The 20,001-nt window shown below is 37.1% G+C and overlaps 2 protein-coding genes across 5 annotated transcripts in view; one reads left to right on the top strand and one right to left on the bottom strand.

The window, feature by feature from the left end:
• The first annotated feature begins 78 nt into the window (after nucleotides 1-78).
• Nucleotides 79-15,209, top strand: LOC125653525 (actin nucleation-promoting factor WASL-like). Its single transcript, XM_048883090.2, has 10 exons — nucleotides 79-221; nucleotides 2,479-2,619; nucleotides 6,436-6,522; nucleotides 6,818-6,917; nucleotides 8,832-8,909; nucleotides 9,728-9,906; nucleotides 10,554-10,728; nucleotides 10,830-11,314; nucleotides 13,270-13,375; nucleotides 14,351-15,209. The coding sequence occupies exons 1-10, from the start codon at nucleotides 123-125 to the stop codon at nucleotides 14,404-14,406; spliced, it is 1,506 nt and encodes a 501-aa protein (XP_048739047.2). The 5' UTR covers nucleotides 79-122; the 3' UTR covers nucleotides 14,407-15,209.
• A 1,740-nt stretch (nucleotides 15,210-16,949) lies between these two features.
• LOC125653914 (inactive histone-lysine N-methyltransferase 2E-like) overlaps nucleotides 16,950-20,001 on the bottom strand; it is a 40,978-nt gene continuing 37,926 nt past the window's right edge. For all 4 annotated transcript variants that reach the window (XM_048883587.2, XM_048883586.2, XM_048883588.2 and 1 more), the window contains 2 exons: nucleotides 19,455-19,973; nucleotides 16,950-18,976 (listed from right to left, as the gene is read on the bottom strand). In XM_048883587.2, coding sequence (XP_048739544.2) covers nucleotides 18,240-18,976; nucleotides 19,455-19,973 — 1,256 coding nt within the window. In that variant the 3' untranslated portion in view covers nucleotides 16,950-18,239. The remainder of the gene's footprint in view (nucleotides 18,977-19,454; nucleotides 19,974-20,001) is intronic.

Raw genomic sequence — 20,001 nt, 5'->3', positions numbered from 1 at the left:
GACAACGTTTGATTATTATTCAAAGTAGAGCAATTTTGGACTACTTATTTTATCGTAGTATGTTCATCGGTTTCTATATCCGGTTGTAGTTTATCGGAACAACACCCCCCTCTTCACATAAGATGTCTACACAGAAACAAAGACCTAAAAATGTCTCCTCTCTGCTGTTGAGAGATGATGAAAACGATGTATTGTTCTCCATGCTAGGGCGAGGCTGTTTGGTAAGACTAACTTTCATCAGAAAAAGTAAACATTAACAAATCACTAGGTGGATTTGTCACTTCCTGGTAATGATGACAGATGTACAGTCTCGACACAGGCATAGTTTTGAAAATGTTAAAAGTTCTATAGTTTGTAATTGTGATATGGGATTTCGTATCATATCCTTAGTTAGAGCTATACGGACCGTGGGTATCGGTCTGGGTAGCTGAGTGGTTTGAGCACCTGACTAGTAATGCAGGGGTTCCGGGTTCGATTTCCAGCAAAAGACTTTCTTCTATACTACAACAGGTGCCGTCGACCACCCCTACACTGCAGGTTGTCCTGCCAACGGCAAAAAGAACATGGGTTGTGTGTGTCTTTGAGGGCAACTATAGACAAATTAAGGAGGGAGGAATGTAGTAATTAGGGCCATACGGACCGTGGATACATCAGTTTTTCAATTTCAGTTCAGGCGAATCAGGGACACACTTTTTTATAATGCACTGCCACTTTCTTCAAAATGAAATTATTCCTGCTCCACCTCCATCCTCACAACGTCAGGGGTCCCAAGTCCACTCGTGGCTGAGCCGCAGGCCAAGAATGGACTGGGGATCCCTGACATTGTGAGAATAGGTAATGGGTGTTATCTTGATGTTTTGGCCATATAATCGCATATCAATATGTCCATGCAGGGATTTATCTAGGCTCTTTTTACTACCTGTAACGGGTACCTTTCCCCCTTAGGCCTTTGACAGCAAATGAATATTTCCCCTTCCATAGGTAAAAATTTCCCTTCAATTGTAGAAACTACACAAAATGGTATTTAAAATTTGAAATAGAGGTCTCGACACAGCACTACTTCCATTCATTGCACTCCTGATACTGAGACACAGTGAATGTATTCACACTATTATGTTGATATTGGAATGAGTTGAAAGTATTTATTTTCATAATTTCAATTTCAAGAAATTAAATAATTTTAAATGTATACCTGTATATATAATGACACAGTGTCTATATTTAGTTGTCTGTGACAGTGAGAAGTATTTATTCATTTTGAAATTTTATATATGCAAATGAGTTTGACAAGATATCTGACAGTTGAAGTTGAATTACATCATCAGACCAAATCAAATATTGCTAGTCAGGTCCAATGTATGTCACAGAGACTGCATGGTCTGTACTTCAACTAACTTAATGGAAGATAGGTTATGTATGATTTTTTTTTTCACAGTAGAGGAAATTTTGGAAACATTCTGTAGTTCAAAACTAGTGTGAATTTTGTTTTCTTAGATATGCACATCTACATACATTTGTTATCCAGGATACTTGTAAAATCTGTTTGGGGATTTACAATAGCTCTTTATTAATTGGACCACATAATGCATTGTCTGATTGCATTTCTAGCAAGGTATTCATTTTATGTTAATTTACATTATGTACATCTTTCATTAAAAGAAAGCAGGAATTATTTTTGGATTTTGATCAGTATTTCGCAAATTTGACAAGTGTGGAAATGTTAGATGTAATGGCTGAGTAAATTTTACCCTGTTAGAATAAAATACAAAGGATCCTGCTGTCTAAGATATATAGCTGATTTGTCAGTTATTCAAGGAAAATATCAATAGAAACCGTGATACAGGAAATCAGCGTTGTTTCTGTTGTGGCTTTTAAAATTCAGCGTATTTCCTGTAGCACTTTAGCGACGGTGCTTTTCGTTAGGTTTCTTCAGCTTTATTTTTAGCCTCCAGTGTTTTGTGATACAAGGCTGTGGTCATGAAAGGTCACATAGCATGTCTTGGTTTTCCTTGATAATTATGATGAAATGATAGAGCAATTTATTTTTTCTTCTTCCTTTTATCCCACCTGACAAAGGGAATGATTGAACATAAGTACCTGTAGCTGAACACAGTAGAATATTATAGGGAAAAAATGATAGATTTTGAATTACGAAAAATTATGAGAATACTTTGAACCGAGGAGATGACAGAGTGGATTGATAAAAGTTCATATTAATTTAATGATACAGTCAAATTGGACAGGACTTCCGGTACCCCCCCCCCCCCCCCTTCTTGTATTTTTGACTGTTCATTTCCTTGGGTACATATGTTTTTGGTGTATTTTTTATAAAATATTTAACTTCAGAGTCACTGTTGTATCTCTTTCATTGAAATACAAAAATCTCGGCATAGAAACCGTTTTTACAAAATGTCGTATAACCGATCATTTTTTTGTGTGGAGTGATCATGGTTTGATTGTGCATTTCATCTTTTTCAGACCCTGGCCACTGGGGTTGTACAACTGTACTTAGCGGAACCTCCCACGAGACAGAGATGGAGTAAAAGAGTGACTGGGGTTGCTTGTTTTATCAAGGACAACCCAAAGAGGTCCTACTTCATCCGAGTGTACGACATAAAGGTTAGTTAATTAAGTGAGGTCCCACTCCATCCGAGTGTACGACATAAAGGTTAGTTAATTAAGTGAGGTCCTACTTCATCCGAGTGTACGACATAAAGGTTAGTTAATTAAGTGAGGTCCCACTCCATCCGAGTGTACGACATAAAGGTTAGTTAATTAAGTGAGGTCCCACTTCATCCGAGTGTACGACATAAAGGTTAGTTATTTAAGTGAGGTCCCACTCCATCCGAGTGTACGACATAAAGGTTAGTTAATTAAGTGAGGTCCCACTTCATCCGAGTGTACGACATAAAGGTTAGTTAATTGAGGTCCCACTCCATCCGAGTGTACGACATAAAGGTTAGTTAATTAAGTGAGGTCCCACTCCATCCGAGTGTATGACATAAAGGTTAGTTAACTGAGGTCCTACTTCATCCGAGTGTACGACATAAAGGTTGATAAATTGGATTTACTATTTCATCTGAGTATATGAGATAAAGAAAGGAGAGTTTAACCAATCAGCGGACTGTTCATCGACCTAGAATGAGTGACATGAAACAGAGGTGATTCGACATATGATATACAAATGTATGACGTTACGTGTGTTGTCAGGTTCTACTTAATCCAAGTGTTCAATGCGAGTAAATTTTAAATAATTAGTTGCAAATGGAGATACAAGGCAATTGGAGTGAACATGGAGAGATTGTTAATGTGCCAACGCAGGCAGCCTGGCATTTTAGTACTGTGAGAGTTCAAAAAGGTCAAGTTACTACCTCAAAAAGGTCAAGTTACTACTTCAAAAAGGTCAAGTTACTTCCTCAAAAAGGTCAAGTTACTTCCTCAAAAAGTTCGAGGTACTACCTGGAAAAGTTTGAGGTACTACGAGAGTTTACAAGTGTCCTGTAAAGGTCAACAGCTGTAAGTTTTGTATGTTAAGATTTCATTGTTAGATTTTGAGCTTTTATGATTGGGGCATAATATCGTCTACACAGAATGGCAGGGAAAGGTTCAGGCTGATAAAGTCTCATTGTATTATATAGAAAGAGAAATGTGTGATGTCCTACACAGATTCTGGGATACGCAGGTATTAGCTTGACTTAACCATTCCACCTGATTTAAAAATCATTAAATTGAAAAGCTTTCAAAGGAAAACAATTTTGTGTATTGTAAATAAAACATCATTTTTGACTTCATGAATACCGATCTTGCTAGACTGCTTCTCCCTTGTGTAGGGTCTGTGATTTTAACCTTGGCATGCGGGCTTTCTAGGTTTGTGAAAAATGGTAAATATATGGGTACCCTAATGCCGGGTGAAAGTATCTCCGTGACCTTCTGGTTTTCGCCTGTAAGAAAGCATCGTTATCAGTCTTTGATGACAGTGGTAAAAGCTTTTGGTGAAAACAGACACATTACTAAATTTTTACGTGTCCATAACATTGCCATATTTCACGTAACCAATAGAATCACTCGGGGGAAATTCACTTCCTTGTTGATTTCGTGTTCTAAATTTCATTTTTTTTATTATTTGTACAAAAATATGCACAATCATATATTTTACCTGTTTTCAGCTGAAATGGAATTTCCTCAATGAAAAGATTGACATTCATCAAAATGACAATGTATTTTGGGAGTATTATTTCATTTCAATGTTTTAGCTAAAGTGAATCAGCATGTTCTAGGTTTTACAAGACATAACATGCATATCATTGCACGTATGCCATCTATTTTAGTGAAAAATAATTCTTTTCTTTATGTCTAATTTGATTTACATTGAATCCAAGCAAACTGTGAACATACCAATTGATTTACCTTGATTATGAAACAGTCTTCTTTTTTTCAACTATAAAATATTTGTGTGTTTCATTTCAGTTACAAATCAAATGTTAGTAATAATAGTCAACTAAGAAAACCATCTTTGAACCAACACTAAAAAGGGAAGACACTTCCCAACTGTATTAAACACCGTATGTCAAAGGTACAAAAAATAGAATGATACGTAGATGACCAAAGGTTAACGTTTGCTCCGGTATTGGTAAATTTATGGAATTCCCCTGATGGGTAGCGTTATATTTGATTTATGTTTGGACCTCGGACCCTGCAGCCTAGTTCCCTAAGCAGTTGTGACAACAGGGTCACATATTGCTATATTTTTAATCAGAAGGTCGTTGCTAATGAAAGAGGTAATTTATGTGAGAAGTTGCCCATTAATATGATTTTTTTTAATCAGTTGCTCATTCATCATTAAAGTGGCAAAGGCATCATTATTATGTAAGATTACAATCATGACTAGGCTTTGACTTCAGGTTGTTATTTATCACAGCATTATTCATGTTTATGATTAATGCATAAAATACATGCAAAAACTTCTCCAACTCCTCTTCCACATGTTTGCTGTAGCTTATATCATGATTTTGGTTGACATTTGAGTTCATTGGCCTATCTGATAAATATATCAGGTAGCAGTTTTTCTATTTGTATACTGTGAATGTACCTTGGCAAGAGCTAGATTATCATGTTCTGTTTTAACCCCCCCACCCTTTCCCCTTCCCCTGTCCTGTCACAAGATATCAGTGAGTCTCCCCCATGTGTATTTTCAATATGAAAGGAATATTGTGTCCCATTATCAATTTGCTCATATAAAATGCTGGTGTTAAGTGTTAATATGTTTTTTAATGGTAAAATTGCTTCCGATTCTTTTCTCTTGTTTATTTTTTACACTGTATTATAATGATTTGTGTTATCTTCGTGTAACCAGATAGCTCAGTTGACAAGTGTCTCCAGTTCAGGGACACAGAGTAGAACCTCTGTCTGGTCCATTTTATTGTCTACAGTTCAGGGACACAGCGTGGAATCTCAGCCTGTTCTATTTTATTTTCTCCCATGATCTAACAACCTGGTATTGCAACCTTTTTGTTGGTCCAAAATATATGTGACGTTTTTCTGGCTTTTTTATGATTTCGATATTTACCGTGCCAGGAATACTAGTACTTACTTAAAATTACACGGCAGTATTAATTCATAGTACACATTATTTTTGGAGTCTGTGATTAAAACCAGAGAAAAATATCTCTGGGGTATTCAATAATTCAAAAACAAGTTAATAATGTTATACAACAGCTGGAGCAGGGGGATGGTCTGAGGTGTGTTTTTTTTTTTTTTTTTTTTACATTTTTGTATGTCCGAACCATGGCTGACTTGCCCTACGTGCATCTTCGGTAAATATTACCATGGTTCAGGTCACCAGAACACCAAGTTCTTGTCAAGGCTGCACAACACACAAAGCACCATTAAAAAAAGTTAACATGGTTCACAGCAGTCAGGGAACCAGTTTACAGAATACGGGAATGATGCAATGACCTCTTTGCACTCATTAACATAGCCAAAAGCACAAAATGAAATGTCATTAAAGATGTTCAACAAAGAGAATATGGATGTTTAGTTACAGTTGTGTGTTTGAGACTTGTCAGTTTTGATTGTTGAATCTGTTTGTAAAGTGACGTTATCTTTGAAGAAACAGATTAGCGATACCGACATTTGTATGTTGTGTTTCTCAGTGATTAGTTAGTATTAGCGAGACACGATATCGATGATTCACAATTTCTGATTCTTTGTTAGATTTTCAATATATTTGATGTTAATGTTTTAACAAATGGTTTCCAAAATGTGTTTGATTAAGTATAATTGTCAATGACTGACGTAGATTATGTAGGTCAAATTAAGAAAAGTGCACAAGATGCAACGGTTAGTGTTTTATTTTAAGCTTTAAAATTTTCTTCTTGTACAATTTTATGGGTAAATTGAAATTTTTAATTTTTATACATATTCTATATTTCACAGCAACGACAGTGCGTGTGGGAACAGGAAATTTACAACCAGTTCCGTTACAAGTCTCCTCGTGACTACTTCCATACGTTTGAAGCTGAGGTATGCTCCTTGAATAACTTGATACAAAAATATCTGAAAACAGCACTCATTTTAAGTTTTATTTCAGATTTGAAATCAGTTAAATCCAACTGAATTTACAGAGGTTAGGGTCTACAAAAAAAAAAATGAAATGGATCATTTATTTCATATCTGTACATGTATTTGTGAGAAGATACTTTACCTGTTCAGTATCGAAAGTCTTGGCATTATTGACGCAGGCTCTGTAGTGCAGGATGTGACTCGGTGGGCTTGTTATAACTGCTGACACGACTCTTTATTTCTCTTTCCATTACAGAATTCACAAGCAGGGTTGAATTTCGCCAGTGAGGATGAAGCTAACAAGTTCAAGAGCAACGTGGAGCAGAAGCTACTGGAGCGTCACAGGAGGAGAATCGGTAAGAGTTATCTCCCCTCAAATTGTTAAGGGATGTTCATTATTCACCTAGATAAATCTATTATAGCTAGACAAGCGTGAACACCTGGATAAATCTATTATAACTAGACAAGTGTGAACACCTGGATAAATCTATTATAACTAGACAAGCGTGAACACCTGGATAAATCTATTATTAATAGCTAGACAATCATGAACACCTGGATAAATCTATTATAACTAGACAAGCGTGAACACCTGGATAAATCTATTATTAATAGCTAGACAATCATGAACACCTGGATAAATATATTATAACTAGGCAAGTGTGAACACCTGGATAAATCTATTATAACTAGGCAAGTGTGAACACCTGGATAAATCTATTATAACTAGACAAGCGTGAACACTTGGATAAATCTATTATTAATAGCTAGACAATCATGAACACCTGGATAAATCTATTATAACTAGGCAAGTGTGAACACCTGGATAAATCTATTATTAATAGCTAGACAATCATGAACACCTGGATAAATCTATTATTAATAGCTAGACAATCATGAACACCTGGATAAATCTATTATAACTAGGCAAGTGTGAACACCTGGATAAATCTATTATAACTAGACAAGCGTGAACACCTGGATAAATCTATTATTAATAGCTAGACAATCATGAACACCTGGATAAATCTATTATAACTAGACAAGCGTGAACACCTGGATAAATCTATTATTAATAGCTAGACAATCATGAACACCTGGATAAATCTATTATAACTAGGCAAGTGTGAACACCTGGATAAATCTATTATAACTAGGCAAGTGTGAACGCCTGGATAAATCTATTATAACTAGACAAGCATGAGCACCTGGATAAATCTATTATAACTAGACAAGCGTGAACACCTGGATAAATCTATTATAACTAGACAAGCATGAACACCTGGATAAATCTATTATAACTAGGCAAGTGTGAACACCTGGATAAATCTATTATAACTAGGCAAGTGTGAACACCTGGATAAATCTATTATAACTAGACAAGTGTGAACACCTGGATAAATCTATTATTAATAGCTAGACAAGCGTAAACACCTGGATAAATCTATTATTAATAGGTAGACAAGCGTGAACACCTGGATAAATCTATTATAGCTAGACAAGCATGAACACCTGGATAAATCTATTATAACTAGGCAAGTGTGAACACCTGGATAAATCTATTATTAATAGCTAGACAAGCATGAACACCTGGATAAATCTATTATAACTAGACAAGTGTGAACACCTGGATAAATCTATTATGACTAGGCAAAAGTGAATTTGTAAATAAAAATTCCTCTATTGAATAAAAAAAATTATTTTGTATGAAATATAATAATAGTATTATATTCCATTAAAAAAAATCTTTTTTAAATGTTTAACGGGAAGTTAGTTTTGGAAGGTTAAGATGACTGTTTGTTTCGGAATTCTCAAAAGTTTTCTATTGTCATTTTATGATAATTTACAATGCACAAATTGCTGATCTATACATGGAAAGACTTGTATAGGAATTGGTTATATTTGAAATATCACTTATTTTGAAGTAAAAAATATTCCCCAACAACACTTTTTCTTTATATCAAAATGTCAGTTAATTTGAAATTGTTTATTTAAGAAAAGAATTTAAGTTTTGAAAATACATGAGGGTACTGGGACACTTCATGCCAGTGTACTTCATGAAGCATATTTTACAAGAAGTGATTTTCTGAGATGTTTATGAAAAAAGATGGTTTTGTATGAAATATAACGGGAAATATTTTTGTTTATGAGAAGTCAGTTACTAAGTACTGTGTGGATTCTGAACGTGTCGGATGATCACAACTTAATCCATACATTTGCTGTTATGTTGAACAATCTTACAACAGGAAAGATAACTCTTACTTTTGCAGAAAAGAAAAGTAATCGTGTACAGAACACAAATGCTGCCAACACACAGATGAGAACAACCCAAGTCCAGATCACACCAGGTAACACAGTCACACCAGGTAACACAAGTCACACCAGGTAACATAAGTCACACCAGGTAACACAAGTCACACCAGGTAACACAAGTCACACCAGGTAACATAAGTCACACCAGGTAAAACAGTCACACCAGGTAACACAGTCATCGATTGAAAACTTAAAAAGCTCGGTCGTTCACATGTGGAGCTAAGTGAAAGAGAGTTGTATATCATATATAACAAATTTATTTTTGAAAGGTGTAAAATTTGACAAATTTACATTACAAAAATACATCTCATGACATTTTGTTGGTTGTAAGTTTAATAATTTCATTAATATGTACCATAGATATATATAAAAGGGAAAAAATTTGGTAATTATTATTTTTGGACAATTTGAACCTATTGCCAAAATTGGCCAAATCTAGCGCCCAGTCATAAAAAACCCACTTCCTGGACATTGGTCGACAACAGTAGTGATTCCAGTAGAACGTTGCACCCATTTACAATTATTCTGACAAGGTACTGTCTGTCAGCATTTAAACACAAGCTGACTCCAAAGATCAATAGTCAAATCACTATTTTCAATTAATTATAATGTGAGTGAAATGTCAGGGATGTAGAAAAATATTACATGACATCATTTACATGAAAACGTACACATAAATCCTTTTCATTCATGTAAATTTAAAAAATGATACATGGTAGATCATGTTCTGATTTTCAAACAATCGATATGTGGTGGATACAGTGGTATATTGGAAAGATGTCGATCATATGTGGTAGAAAATTTCTCTTGTGCATGATATTTTCAACATTAACCATTGAGTGGATATCTTCAGGACCTGCCCCAGTAGCCCAACCAATCAGTGTCAGCCTCTCTTCTGGAACAAGTACGGTGAAAGAAACGAAAAAGAACAAGAAAGACAAGAAAAAGAAACTGACGAAAGAGGATATCGGGACTCCGTCTAACTTCCGCCATGTGAACCACGTTGGATGGGATCCAGAGAGAGGGTTTGAGGTGGGTATGTTGGATGAGATCCAGAGAGAGGGTTTGAGGTGGGTATGTTGGATGAGATCCAGAGAGAGGGTCTGAGGTGGGTATGTTGGATGGGAACATGGGAGAGATTTTAAGTTGGGTACATTCAATGGGATCCCAATAGAAATTTTAAGTGTGTGTATTGAATGGGTTCCAGAGAGGGGATTTGATGTGGATACTAGTATATTGGATGGGAGTTCAAGAGAGTTTGAGGTGGTCATGTTGAATGGGATCCTGAGAGAGGGTTTGAGGTGGTCATGTTGAATGGGATCCTGAGAGAGGGTTTGAGGTTGGTATGTTGGATGTCATCCCAAGAGAGGGTTTGAGATGGGTCTTCAAGGGGAATAATTTTGTGATCTTCTAGCAAGATAAAAGAATATTGGGTACTATAGAGGACTTTAGAACTGTTTGGACTATGTATGGTGAATAGAATGATTAAACCTGAAGGCATAAGAACAATCATTACATGTTAAGTCTCAGTCAGGTCTGGCAGGAATTCAAATGATGACCTCTGTGTCCAGGGAGCTAACCTGTACCATTTACTGCACATAAAAATGGAGATTTTGAATTAAAGACGAGACAGTATGTGTTGTATTTGCTATGTACAATTGGCCCTGTATATCTTTTAGATGGATAAGCTGGATGAGGACATGAAGTATTTGTTTAAATCCGTGGGTATAAGTGACAATGATCAGGTGGATAAGGAGACCCTCGACTTCATTTACGACTTTGTGGAGAAAAATGGTGGGATTGAGCAAGTGAAGAAGGAGATGAATCGTCCTCCCCCACCCCCTCCTCCCTCAGGTAAAGCTGCTCAAGTGTCTACCCATTTATTAAATTTCCAGTTATATTTTCAAATAACAAACATGCATTATGACTTGAATTGATGTCTTATACTGTTTCAGCACAGCCCCCAGCCCCGCCCACCAGTCGAGCGGCTCCTGCCCCTCCTCCCTCGGTGGGAAGAGCTCCTCCTCCACCGATGAGACAACAAGCTCCGCCTTCCAGGCCAGCCAAGAGTAACACTGGACCCCCACCCCCACCTCCTCAGAGGGAGAGACAACTACCACCAACACCTGGAGGATATGGTGCCCCACCTCCCCCACCAGTTAAATCACCTACTAGCCCTCCTCCACCCCCTGTAGGTGTACCTAATGCACCGCCCCCACCCCCTGCTCCTGCACCACCACCTCCTCCCCCTGCCCCCGGGGCTCCTCCTCCACCCCCGATTGGAGGAGGGGCAGGCAGAGGAGCGCTGTTGGATTCCATTAGGGATGGAACAACTTTGAAGAAGACCACGCCCAATGAGGGTGGGAGTGGAGGTGGAGGTGGAGGTGATCTCCGGGGTAATCTGCTGAATGCTATCAAGCAGGGAGCCAGCTTGAAGCACGTAAGTTCTGTTTTAGCTTTTTATAGAAGCACGTAAGTTCTGTTGTAGCTATTTATAGAAGCACGTAAGTTCTGTTGTAGCTATTTATAGAAGCACGTAAGTTCTGTTGTAGCTATTTATAGAAGCACACAAGTTCTGTTATAGCTATTTATAGAAGCACGCAACTTCTGTTTTAGCTATTTATAGTACTGTGTGAAAACTCATCAAAAGCCTCATTTATCAGGACTCGACACACGAAGCCCACATAGATTACATTAATCACACAGTACATCACATAATTCACAACCTAACATCCAATATTTCAGTTGTTTTTATTTGCTCATAACAGCTGTAAGCTCAAGTGAGTTTTTTCTGATCGCCTGTTGCCTGATGTTTGTCTGTCTGTCTGTCTGTCTGTCCATTTGTAAACTTTACACAATTTGTCCTTCTCCAGAAGCACAGAACCAATTTTAACCAAACTTGCCAGAAAGCATTCTTGGATAAAGGGGATTCAAAATTGTTAAATGAAGGGTCCCACCCTTTTTAAGGGGGATATAATTAAGAAATAGAGAAAATACAGTGGCATATTGTAAGAATCTTCTCAAGAACCTCTGAACCAGAAAAAGACAAAGAACTCTTTGAAAGCTTCCTTAATGAGTGTAGATTCAAAATTGTTTCAATCATGGCCTTAGGGTAAGGGAATAAAGTTTTTTTTAAGAAATATTTTATAGGGGTAAATTCAAAAATCTTTTATTATTAAATAGCAACAGTTTCATGATTAGTCATATCAATATGCAGGCATCAACAGATAGTGCAGATTCAAATTTGTTCAAATCTTGTCCCCAGGGTGTATGGTAAGCCTACAAAAGGGGACCACAGTTAGGGATATATAGGAGAAGTCTTCTAGAAAACAGGGTCATGATAAGTCATATTAATTAATATGCAAGCATCCTCTGGTAGTGTAGATCCAGGTCTGTTCAAATCAAGGCCCAAGGGGTAGGGTGGGGCCACAATAGGGAACAAAGTTTTTCATGGAATATATACTTGTAGGAAGACAACTTTAAAACTGTTTTCTACTAGAGCAACAGTGTCATGGTTAGTCATGTTAATATACAAGCATTTACAGGTACTGCAGATTCAACTTATTTCAAATTATGACCCTTGGGATAGAATGGGGCCTCTATAGGGGATCAAAGATTTACATGGTAATATATGGGGAAAAGAAATTTTTGAAAATCTTTTCTAGACCAACATGGTCATGGTAAGTCATATTAATTAATATGCAAGCATCTTCAGGTATTATAGATCCAGATTTGTTCTAATCGAGGCCCCAGGGGGTAGGGTGGGGCCATGATAGGGATCAATAGTTTTACATGGGCATGTACAGTATGTAATTAGTTATTTAAAATGTGCAAGCAGTCCAATGTATAGTGCCGATTCATATTTGACTAGGTTAAGTTTAAAGATTTACATGAGAACTTAAAAAACAAAAATTGTAAAAAAAATTCTTTTCACAAGTAGCAGTGGCACTCTAAATCATATTAATACATGTATACAAAGTTGTGTGAAATCAAGTGTTTTTTTTGCATGGATCTTGGGCTTAAGGTGGGGCTAAAATCGGAGATCAAATTTTACTTTTAAATACATGAATGTAGAATAAGTTGGTGTCAAAATTTGTTTTGGGATTAAAGTGGGTAAAAATCTTTTTAGAATCATCTTCTGAAGGACAGCATGGTCAAGGTGACTCAAATGAGCATTGTGGCCCATGGGTCTCTTGTGAACTAAATTACTGTTAATTATCCTAATTGAGGCCTGCTTGAACAATCCGTAGGAAACTTTGGTGTAATTCATTTTTAAAGTACGTTACAAAGTACTGAAATTATCCACAATTACATGTACATGTACACACTGAAGAAGATTGACATATTTCTGAATGTACAGACTGAAGAAGATTGACATATTTCTTAATGAAACAGGTGGAACAGCAGGCAGAGTCTCGCCCTGTGATGGAGGAACAAGGAGGAATTGTGGGAGCCCTCGCTAAAGCTCTGGCCAGTCGCAGCGCCCATATTCAAGGGTCTGGTAAGTACTGAGTTACAAATTGTCGTGAAATAAAGAATATTTCTACCTGTGAATTTTTGTCCGGAGTACATGATAAATTGTCTGAGCATCCTCACAAGATTACGTACCCTCCACACAAACCCTTGACGAATGTAGCTATGTAAATTTCGAGCTCAGGAGTCCACATTTCATGGGGTCCAAGTCATACACTGGAGCCAATCAAAATGCAGTTCTTGTTCTAAACACGTGCTAGACGTAAACAATGACTGCGAACAAAAGAAGGCAAATTCTTAATTTTTTTTCAACTTCTTGTCACATTATGTGACATATGCAATGATATCAACTTAATCAAATACCGCCATTTTATCTCTAGTCACGATGCAGATCAGCCATCTTTGTGCTCAGTCTGAAATTTGTTTTAAAAAGAGACCATTTCATTGCACAGTTTATTCTTAGCATATTACGCATTGTAAAGCTTCAGCCCGAAATTTAAATAGTTACATTCGTCAAGGGTTTGTGTGGAGGGTACGTAATCACAAAACCTTGACTTGTGAGGATGAGGTCCAGGAAAACTTTGTCCAGCGTCGGTGTAGTGCTGGTTTCTGATGTTATTTTACATCTTTGCCAAACCTCTGAAATAATCGTTAATGTGGAATTTAAATGTCTTGATCACAACTGGGTTTTTTTTATGCCTCCGTAATCGAGATATTCAGGGGCATGTGGTTTTTTGGTCTGTCTGTTTCAACTTTAACCTAGGTCATAACTTGAATGGATGGCAAAAGGGCTTCAAAGTGACCTTGACCTGGGAGTTTCAACTACTTTTTGAATAATGTTAACCTTGGCCCATTATCAACTTATTTGCCATATGGGAGCATCAGTGTTTCACAAACACATCTTGGTTTTTTTTTTTAAATCAGTTGCCTTTCAAAAGCACATGGATTTCTTGCTTTATATCATTAACATTATTTTATATATCTTGACTTCTCTGTCCTACAGATGGTGACTCAGACGATTCAGAAATTGAAGATGATGACGATGAATGGGACGACTAAACTGATGATCGATGGAGCCTACTTCAACAATACGAAGACGATGTTTATCCCTCTTTATCCCACTTAAACTTTATATTAATAAGCGGTGTGGATCTTTATCTATGTATCTTTCTGTTACTTGTTGGGACTCTCACATACCATGCAGTTATTTGCATAAAACATGTACCTGTATTATTGTAATTTTAATATATCAGATAACTTACTATTGAGGCTTATGACATTTATATGATTAAAGTTGCTCTAAGTATATAAGTCTTGCGTGTGTCTTTAACAATTGTTCACTCATTTAAAATTTCCAAAACTTAAAAAATCATACATTTCGGGGACAAACAATAAGATTCCTGTCCCCTCCACCTCTACGAACTATTTCTGTGGAATTTTATGTCCAATCATTACTCCCAATTCTTGGAATTTGAATAAATATGCCATCTCATTAGGGTTTTTACATATTTTTTTTTCATTTTGCTTCTCGACCTGTAATCCAACTTTTCTGTAAATGATTGGTAACCTTGGACAAGGCAGTATGGTTGCTGAATATCTGTTTTGAATAAAATCATTCTCTTGTACTGATCAAGGGTAGGAAGGACCCAGATCACATGACTGATATATATTGATTATATATTCACAAAACATTTTTGTCAATATTTGAATGAGTGTTTTAATCTAAGGTATATGTACATTGAATTGAGAAATCGGTTAATCTGGAAATGTGTATTATGTTGTATATATATACTAGTATATGATGTGAATTTATGAAATACGCCTGATGTTTGGTAATCGTCAATAAAGCATTTGAATTTTAATATCCCAGAAACTTGATGTCATAATAGTGTCCGTCATAGCTTCTGAATCACTAGTTATGACAGATTATAACACTCATTACAACACTGATGATGCGTCTCGTAGTGGGCTACAATGTATCATGATGTTATAGCTATTTGTACATGGTTATGTCACTGTGGCAAGGATTTCAAACCCAAGTGAATGAGAAAAATCGCCAAGATGATATGGGATTTTTTCCCCATAATTTATCCACCAATTCTCAAGTGTTGCTGTAGTTCATCATCGACATTCTCATGTTATATCAAGTCCAGAAAAAATCATTTATATGTGGTTTGAAAACAATTCATTGACACGTTTTCTAAAATCAGAATAGGGAATTAAACAGGATTTTGCATACTAGTAAATTTTCCAAGTATCATTGATAATTTTGACTTGACCACATAATCTTCAATATTTAATGAAAGGGTATCCATTCCTTAGTTCTGTGTGAGATTGATAGGTTGATGCTAAAAAAAATTAACCATCAAATCTTTTTTTTATTTTAATATATGTTTATAATGAAGCTTTGACATAAAACATTAAAAAATCAAGGTAGGTAATCGACCTCGTTTTTGAGAGAAATGGTCATTTTCATAACACTTTCTGTCTTCGTAGAGCGTAAAAAGTGAAGACAAATAAGTAGAGAGCAATATACAAATAGAGCTTTAACATTTATGCCATTCTGCACAGACGAAACATTTGGTCCACTATTATTACATTGACGTATTCCTAATCTAAAAACTATGGCCAAATTTCTCTATCTTTCGTTGACACGATCCCCTCAATCATCGAGTCAGTCACAGCAAAATCTTGCACTTTCGGAACCCCTTTTTGTTTTTCCAACTACTCCATGACGGTGTACGGAATTCCGAAAAATTAATTCACATGAAAATACACAATGTTTACTGATCAGGTGGTTGCTATTCGTCTCTACCTTCATTTCAGAGAAAGTTTAATGTGACCCCGTGAGGTTTTTTAGGGAAGATAACTCTTCCAGTACCTTTTAATGACAAGAACCTTCACTGGCATACGACTTGGACTTGTTTGTATTGAGGGTCCTCTATATACAATTTCACTGAGGAAAACTCGTCGACAATAAATATTTTCATGCCTCTCTCCTGCCCATGCTCAATAATTTTTGGATGAAAAATTTGGTATGTACATATCAATTTGATATTGAAATTGCCCAAGTAACTGCCAAATTTCACAATTTTTTAAAACTACTGTACCCCTTTTCTATTGCAAATTATGTGTTTGGGACTATTCCAATACTGGGTTTCAGTACAGAAAATACATGCAAGATGCTCACTTATGTATGGTTTCATAAATTTATAATGGGGAGAAGACTGGGATTTAAACCCAAGCCCCCTGAATCAGGTGCTTTAACAACCGAGCTATCTGGCCACTGGCTAATGAACCCAGCTTCTCCCTCCATGTATACTTGGAGACATCAACCCACGATTTTTATCAGACTGATCTACAGCACCAAATGTAATGGGGAGAAAATGCAACTCGGCACTTTCTCTTCCGAGTTTTCAGATTAAGCAACAAGTCTTGTTAATCTCAATATTTTCTCTTCCGAGTTTTCAGATTAAACCAGTCAGTATTTTCTCTTCTGAGTTTTCAGATTAAACCAGTCAATATTTTCTCCTCTGATATTTCAGATTAAAGCAGTCAGTATTTTCTCCTCCGAGTTTTCAGATGAAACAACAAGTCTTGTGTAACTCAGTATTTTCTTTGTATTTTTCATAGATTTAGTACAATGCCTCTGACATAAATTTGAGCTGTTCCCAAGAAATGCAGCACTTAACTAATTACATACATACCCTTCTAAAATATTTTTAGTTTTTCTCCAAGCACATCAATAAGACTAAGATTCTCACAAGGAAAAAAAATATTACAAGTTGTAACCAAAAAAATCAGAAAAGTATCTTGCAAAAATGCGAGAAAAAATCTTTAAAAAATAAATGCAACGCAAAATGAGTCAATTCAAAGAAAAAACAATTTTTTTGCTTGAGTAAAACACAAAAGTCATAATTTGTTTCTTTTTACATCTTGACTGACAGTGATTCTTTAGCAGAACATGGAAAACTTCTGGGAACTGATAAATCTTTCTCACTTCCTACACAATGCATACAACACAAAAGCTGCAGTCACAACAACGAAATCCATACTGGGATCTACTATGTACAAATATTTACAAAGAATCCAAAAATAAACCAAACTGCTTTGTACAAGACGCCTCGCTCCACCACTCCACAGAAAACCGGACCACATACGCGCCCATTGTTTCACGTTTGTTCATCCGTGCTCGGTATTGATCAGACAAAGGGAAAGTATTCTGAAAACTGCACAAAAATTCCGCACCATTAAAATACTGGTCGCAATGACTTTTGTGCAGATTTCCTATTCTAAACAAAATGGCTCTACCTACATTATATGTACAGTCTAGCTACAGTATTTTAAACATGCCTATAAAACACAACAGCTGATGTGGTGTGGTTGGTGTGGAGTGGCAACACATAGCACTATAGTTTGTATACCTCTATACATAGTATTGAGCCTTTACAAGCAGGTTTCTCTTTATTTACATCGTAAGTTACATGGCAGTATTTACACATGAAGATGTGTGAGTGTGTATGAAGTGGCAGTATCACAGACGTGTGTGGGTGTGTGTTTAATGCTTTGTCCTCTGTTGTCATTTAATTCTCGGTATGAAGGGATGCTCAAAAGTGAGTTTTCAACTTCAGATTTCTTGAGGAAAAAAAAAATTTTTAAGGCACCATTACCAGTTCTAAAGATTTCCCTCAGTATTCAATTAAAATCAACACCTTGTCTTTCCATGTTTTGACATTAAACACCAACTTCGTGTTCAATTCTCCTTGAATTACTAGTACATCATTATGCAATTAAAAGAGAATCTAACATGAATAACACAAAAAATTAACCTTAAGACACAAATAAACAATCGGGTAAGTAGAATAAATCAATAAATAACAATAAATAGCGAGTCAGTGGTAGTCGGAATATGACCGTGAATTCCCAGACTTCCGATGTTTCGACTTTTTCGATTTTTGTCGATGTGAGGAAGAACCGTAATTTTTAGGCGAATGATTGTAATGAGATTGCTGTTCAGAATCATGCGAGTTTTTGTAACCATGGTTAAAGTCCCTCATTTGATGCCCATTAGTTGACTGTTGTTGATATGACGATGTTTGATAGCTGTTGTACGATCCACCACTGCCTTGGTTGTAGGGCGCTGAGGGCTGGTGTTGTCCCGAGTGGAACACAGCTTGAGAGGAGCCTGGAGTCTGTATAAATTGATTGCTCCCTGTCTGTGCTGGAGGAGGCGGAGTCTGTATGAACTGATTGCTCCCTGTCTGTGCTTGTGGAGGCGGAGTCTGTATGAACTGATTGCTCCCTGTCTGGGCTTGAGGAGGCGGAGTCTGTATGAACTGATTGCTCCCTGTCTGGGCTTGAGGAGGCGGAGTCTGTATGAACTGATTGCTCCCTGTCTGGGCTTGAGGAGGCGGAGTCTGATAATGGTTTGGATGGTTAGATGGGGGAATGAAATGCTGTCCCTGTTGCTGCTGTTGTGTGGGGTAGGTTTGCTGGGGCAGCGATTGAGGGGGAGGAAGGTAGGGCTGATTTGAAGTGTAGGGGGCCTGCACTGGCTGAGGAGGGGCATGCGTAAAGTTTGATGGTTGGGCCACATTAGTAAACGGTTGCTGTATATGGGAGGGCAGACCTGCAAACAAAAACATAGATGTCATTCATCAAAGATGAAACAGTTACTTCCAAAATATTAAACTACTTTTTTTCTTCTTTAAAGATTGAGTCCACCTTGGGTTGATAAAATGTTGACTGCAAGACATACTGACAGTGATAAGCATAAACAATACCTCACCCAATTATCATAATTATCCCCATCTCCAGTGTCCATATAACAATTGGAAAATTATTAGTATGTCGCTGCCTTTAATTTGTATTACAGATTATCAAAATGCCGACGATTTAAGTTAAATACAAAATACTGCTTTGCTTATCAATTGCGTATGGAAGAAAAAAAAAATGTTTGACTTATATTTTTAGTACCCAAGTGGATTCCTTCTTGTAAACAATTTCCTTTTGTCTTGAAGCATAACATTGAGAAGTACTTTTACATGATCTATGCTAAAACAATGATTCCATGATTTGTTGACTAGATACAAGAAAGAGGTACAAACCCGGCTTTGGTACAAAGGAATTCTGCCCCTGATCATGGTGTCCGTGCCCCTGATCATGGTGTCCGTTAACAGGCTGTGACAGATTAGCTGCATTGCTCCCTCCCTGTGGGTGAGTACTCCGGCCCTTTGTGTGGTATGAGGGTATGGACATTAGGGAGGGAATCTTCTGGCCCACATTCGAAGCCGGCCCCATGTGGTTGCCCATAGGTCCATTGGAAGGGGGTGGTACCGGTCCTGGTGGAGGTATAGGCTGAGGTGGGGGCCCTCCATGGTTCATTAGTGGCATCTGCCCTTGAGGTGGCATCATCATGCTCCCATTGTGTGGTGGTCCCTGGGGAGTCGGTAGTACCATCCCTGGGGAAGGCATCCTATGAGGGTGATCTCCGTGTATAGAGTGGGGGATCTGTGAGGGTTGTACTCCACCCAGGCCTGTGTATCCCCCTGCCAGTGGGGCCTTAAAGTTTCCGGTTAACTGCTGAGAAGGCTGTTGTGGAGGAGGAGGAGGGTCTGGGGCCGTCTCTGTAAAGGGAAGATAACCATTCTAATA

This window comes from Ostrea edulis, chromosome 7 (genome assembly GCF_947568905.1).
Source record: "Ostrea edulis chromosome 7, xbOstEdul1.1, whole genome shotgun sequence".
In the NCBI taxonomy this organism is placed as follows: Eukaryota; Metazoa; Mollusca; class Bivalvia; order Ostreida; family Ostreidae; genus Ostrea; species Ostrea edulis.
This window is presented reverse-complemented; position numbering and strand designations above follow the sequence as displayed.

Coding starts and splice junctions, on each gene's coding strand:
- LOC125653525 (XM_048883090.2), top strand. CDS start 123: ATGTCTACACAGAAACAAAGACCTAAAAATGTCTCCTCTCTGCTGTTG. Junction 222..2,478: donor TGCTAGGGCGAGGCTGTTTG/GTAAGACTAACT, acceptor CATCTTTTTCAG/ACCCTGGCCACTGGGGTTGT. Junction 6,918..8,831: donor GCGTCACAGGAGGAGAATCG/GTAAGAGTTATC, acceptor TTACTTTTGCAG/AAAAGAAAAGTAATCGTGTA.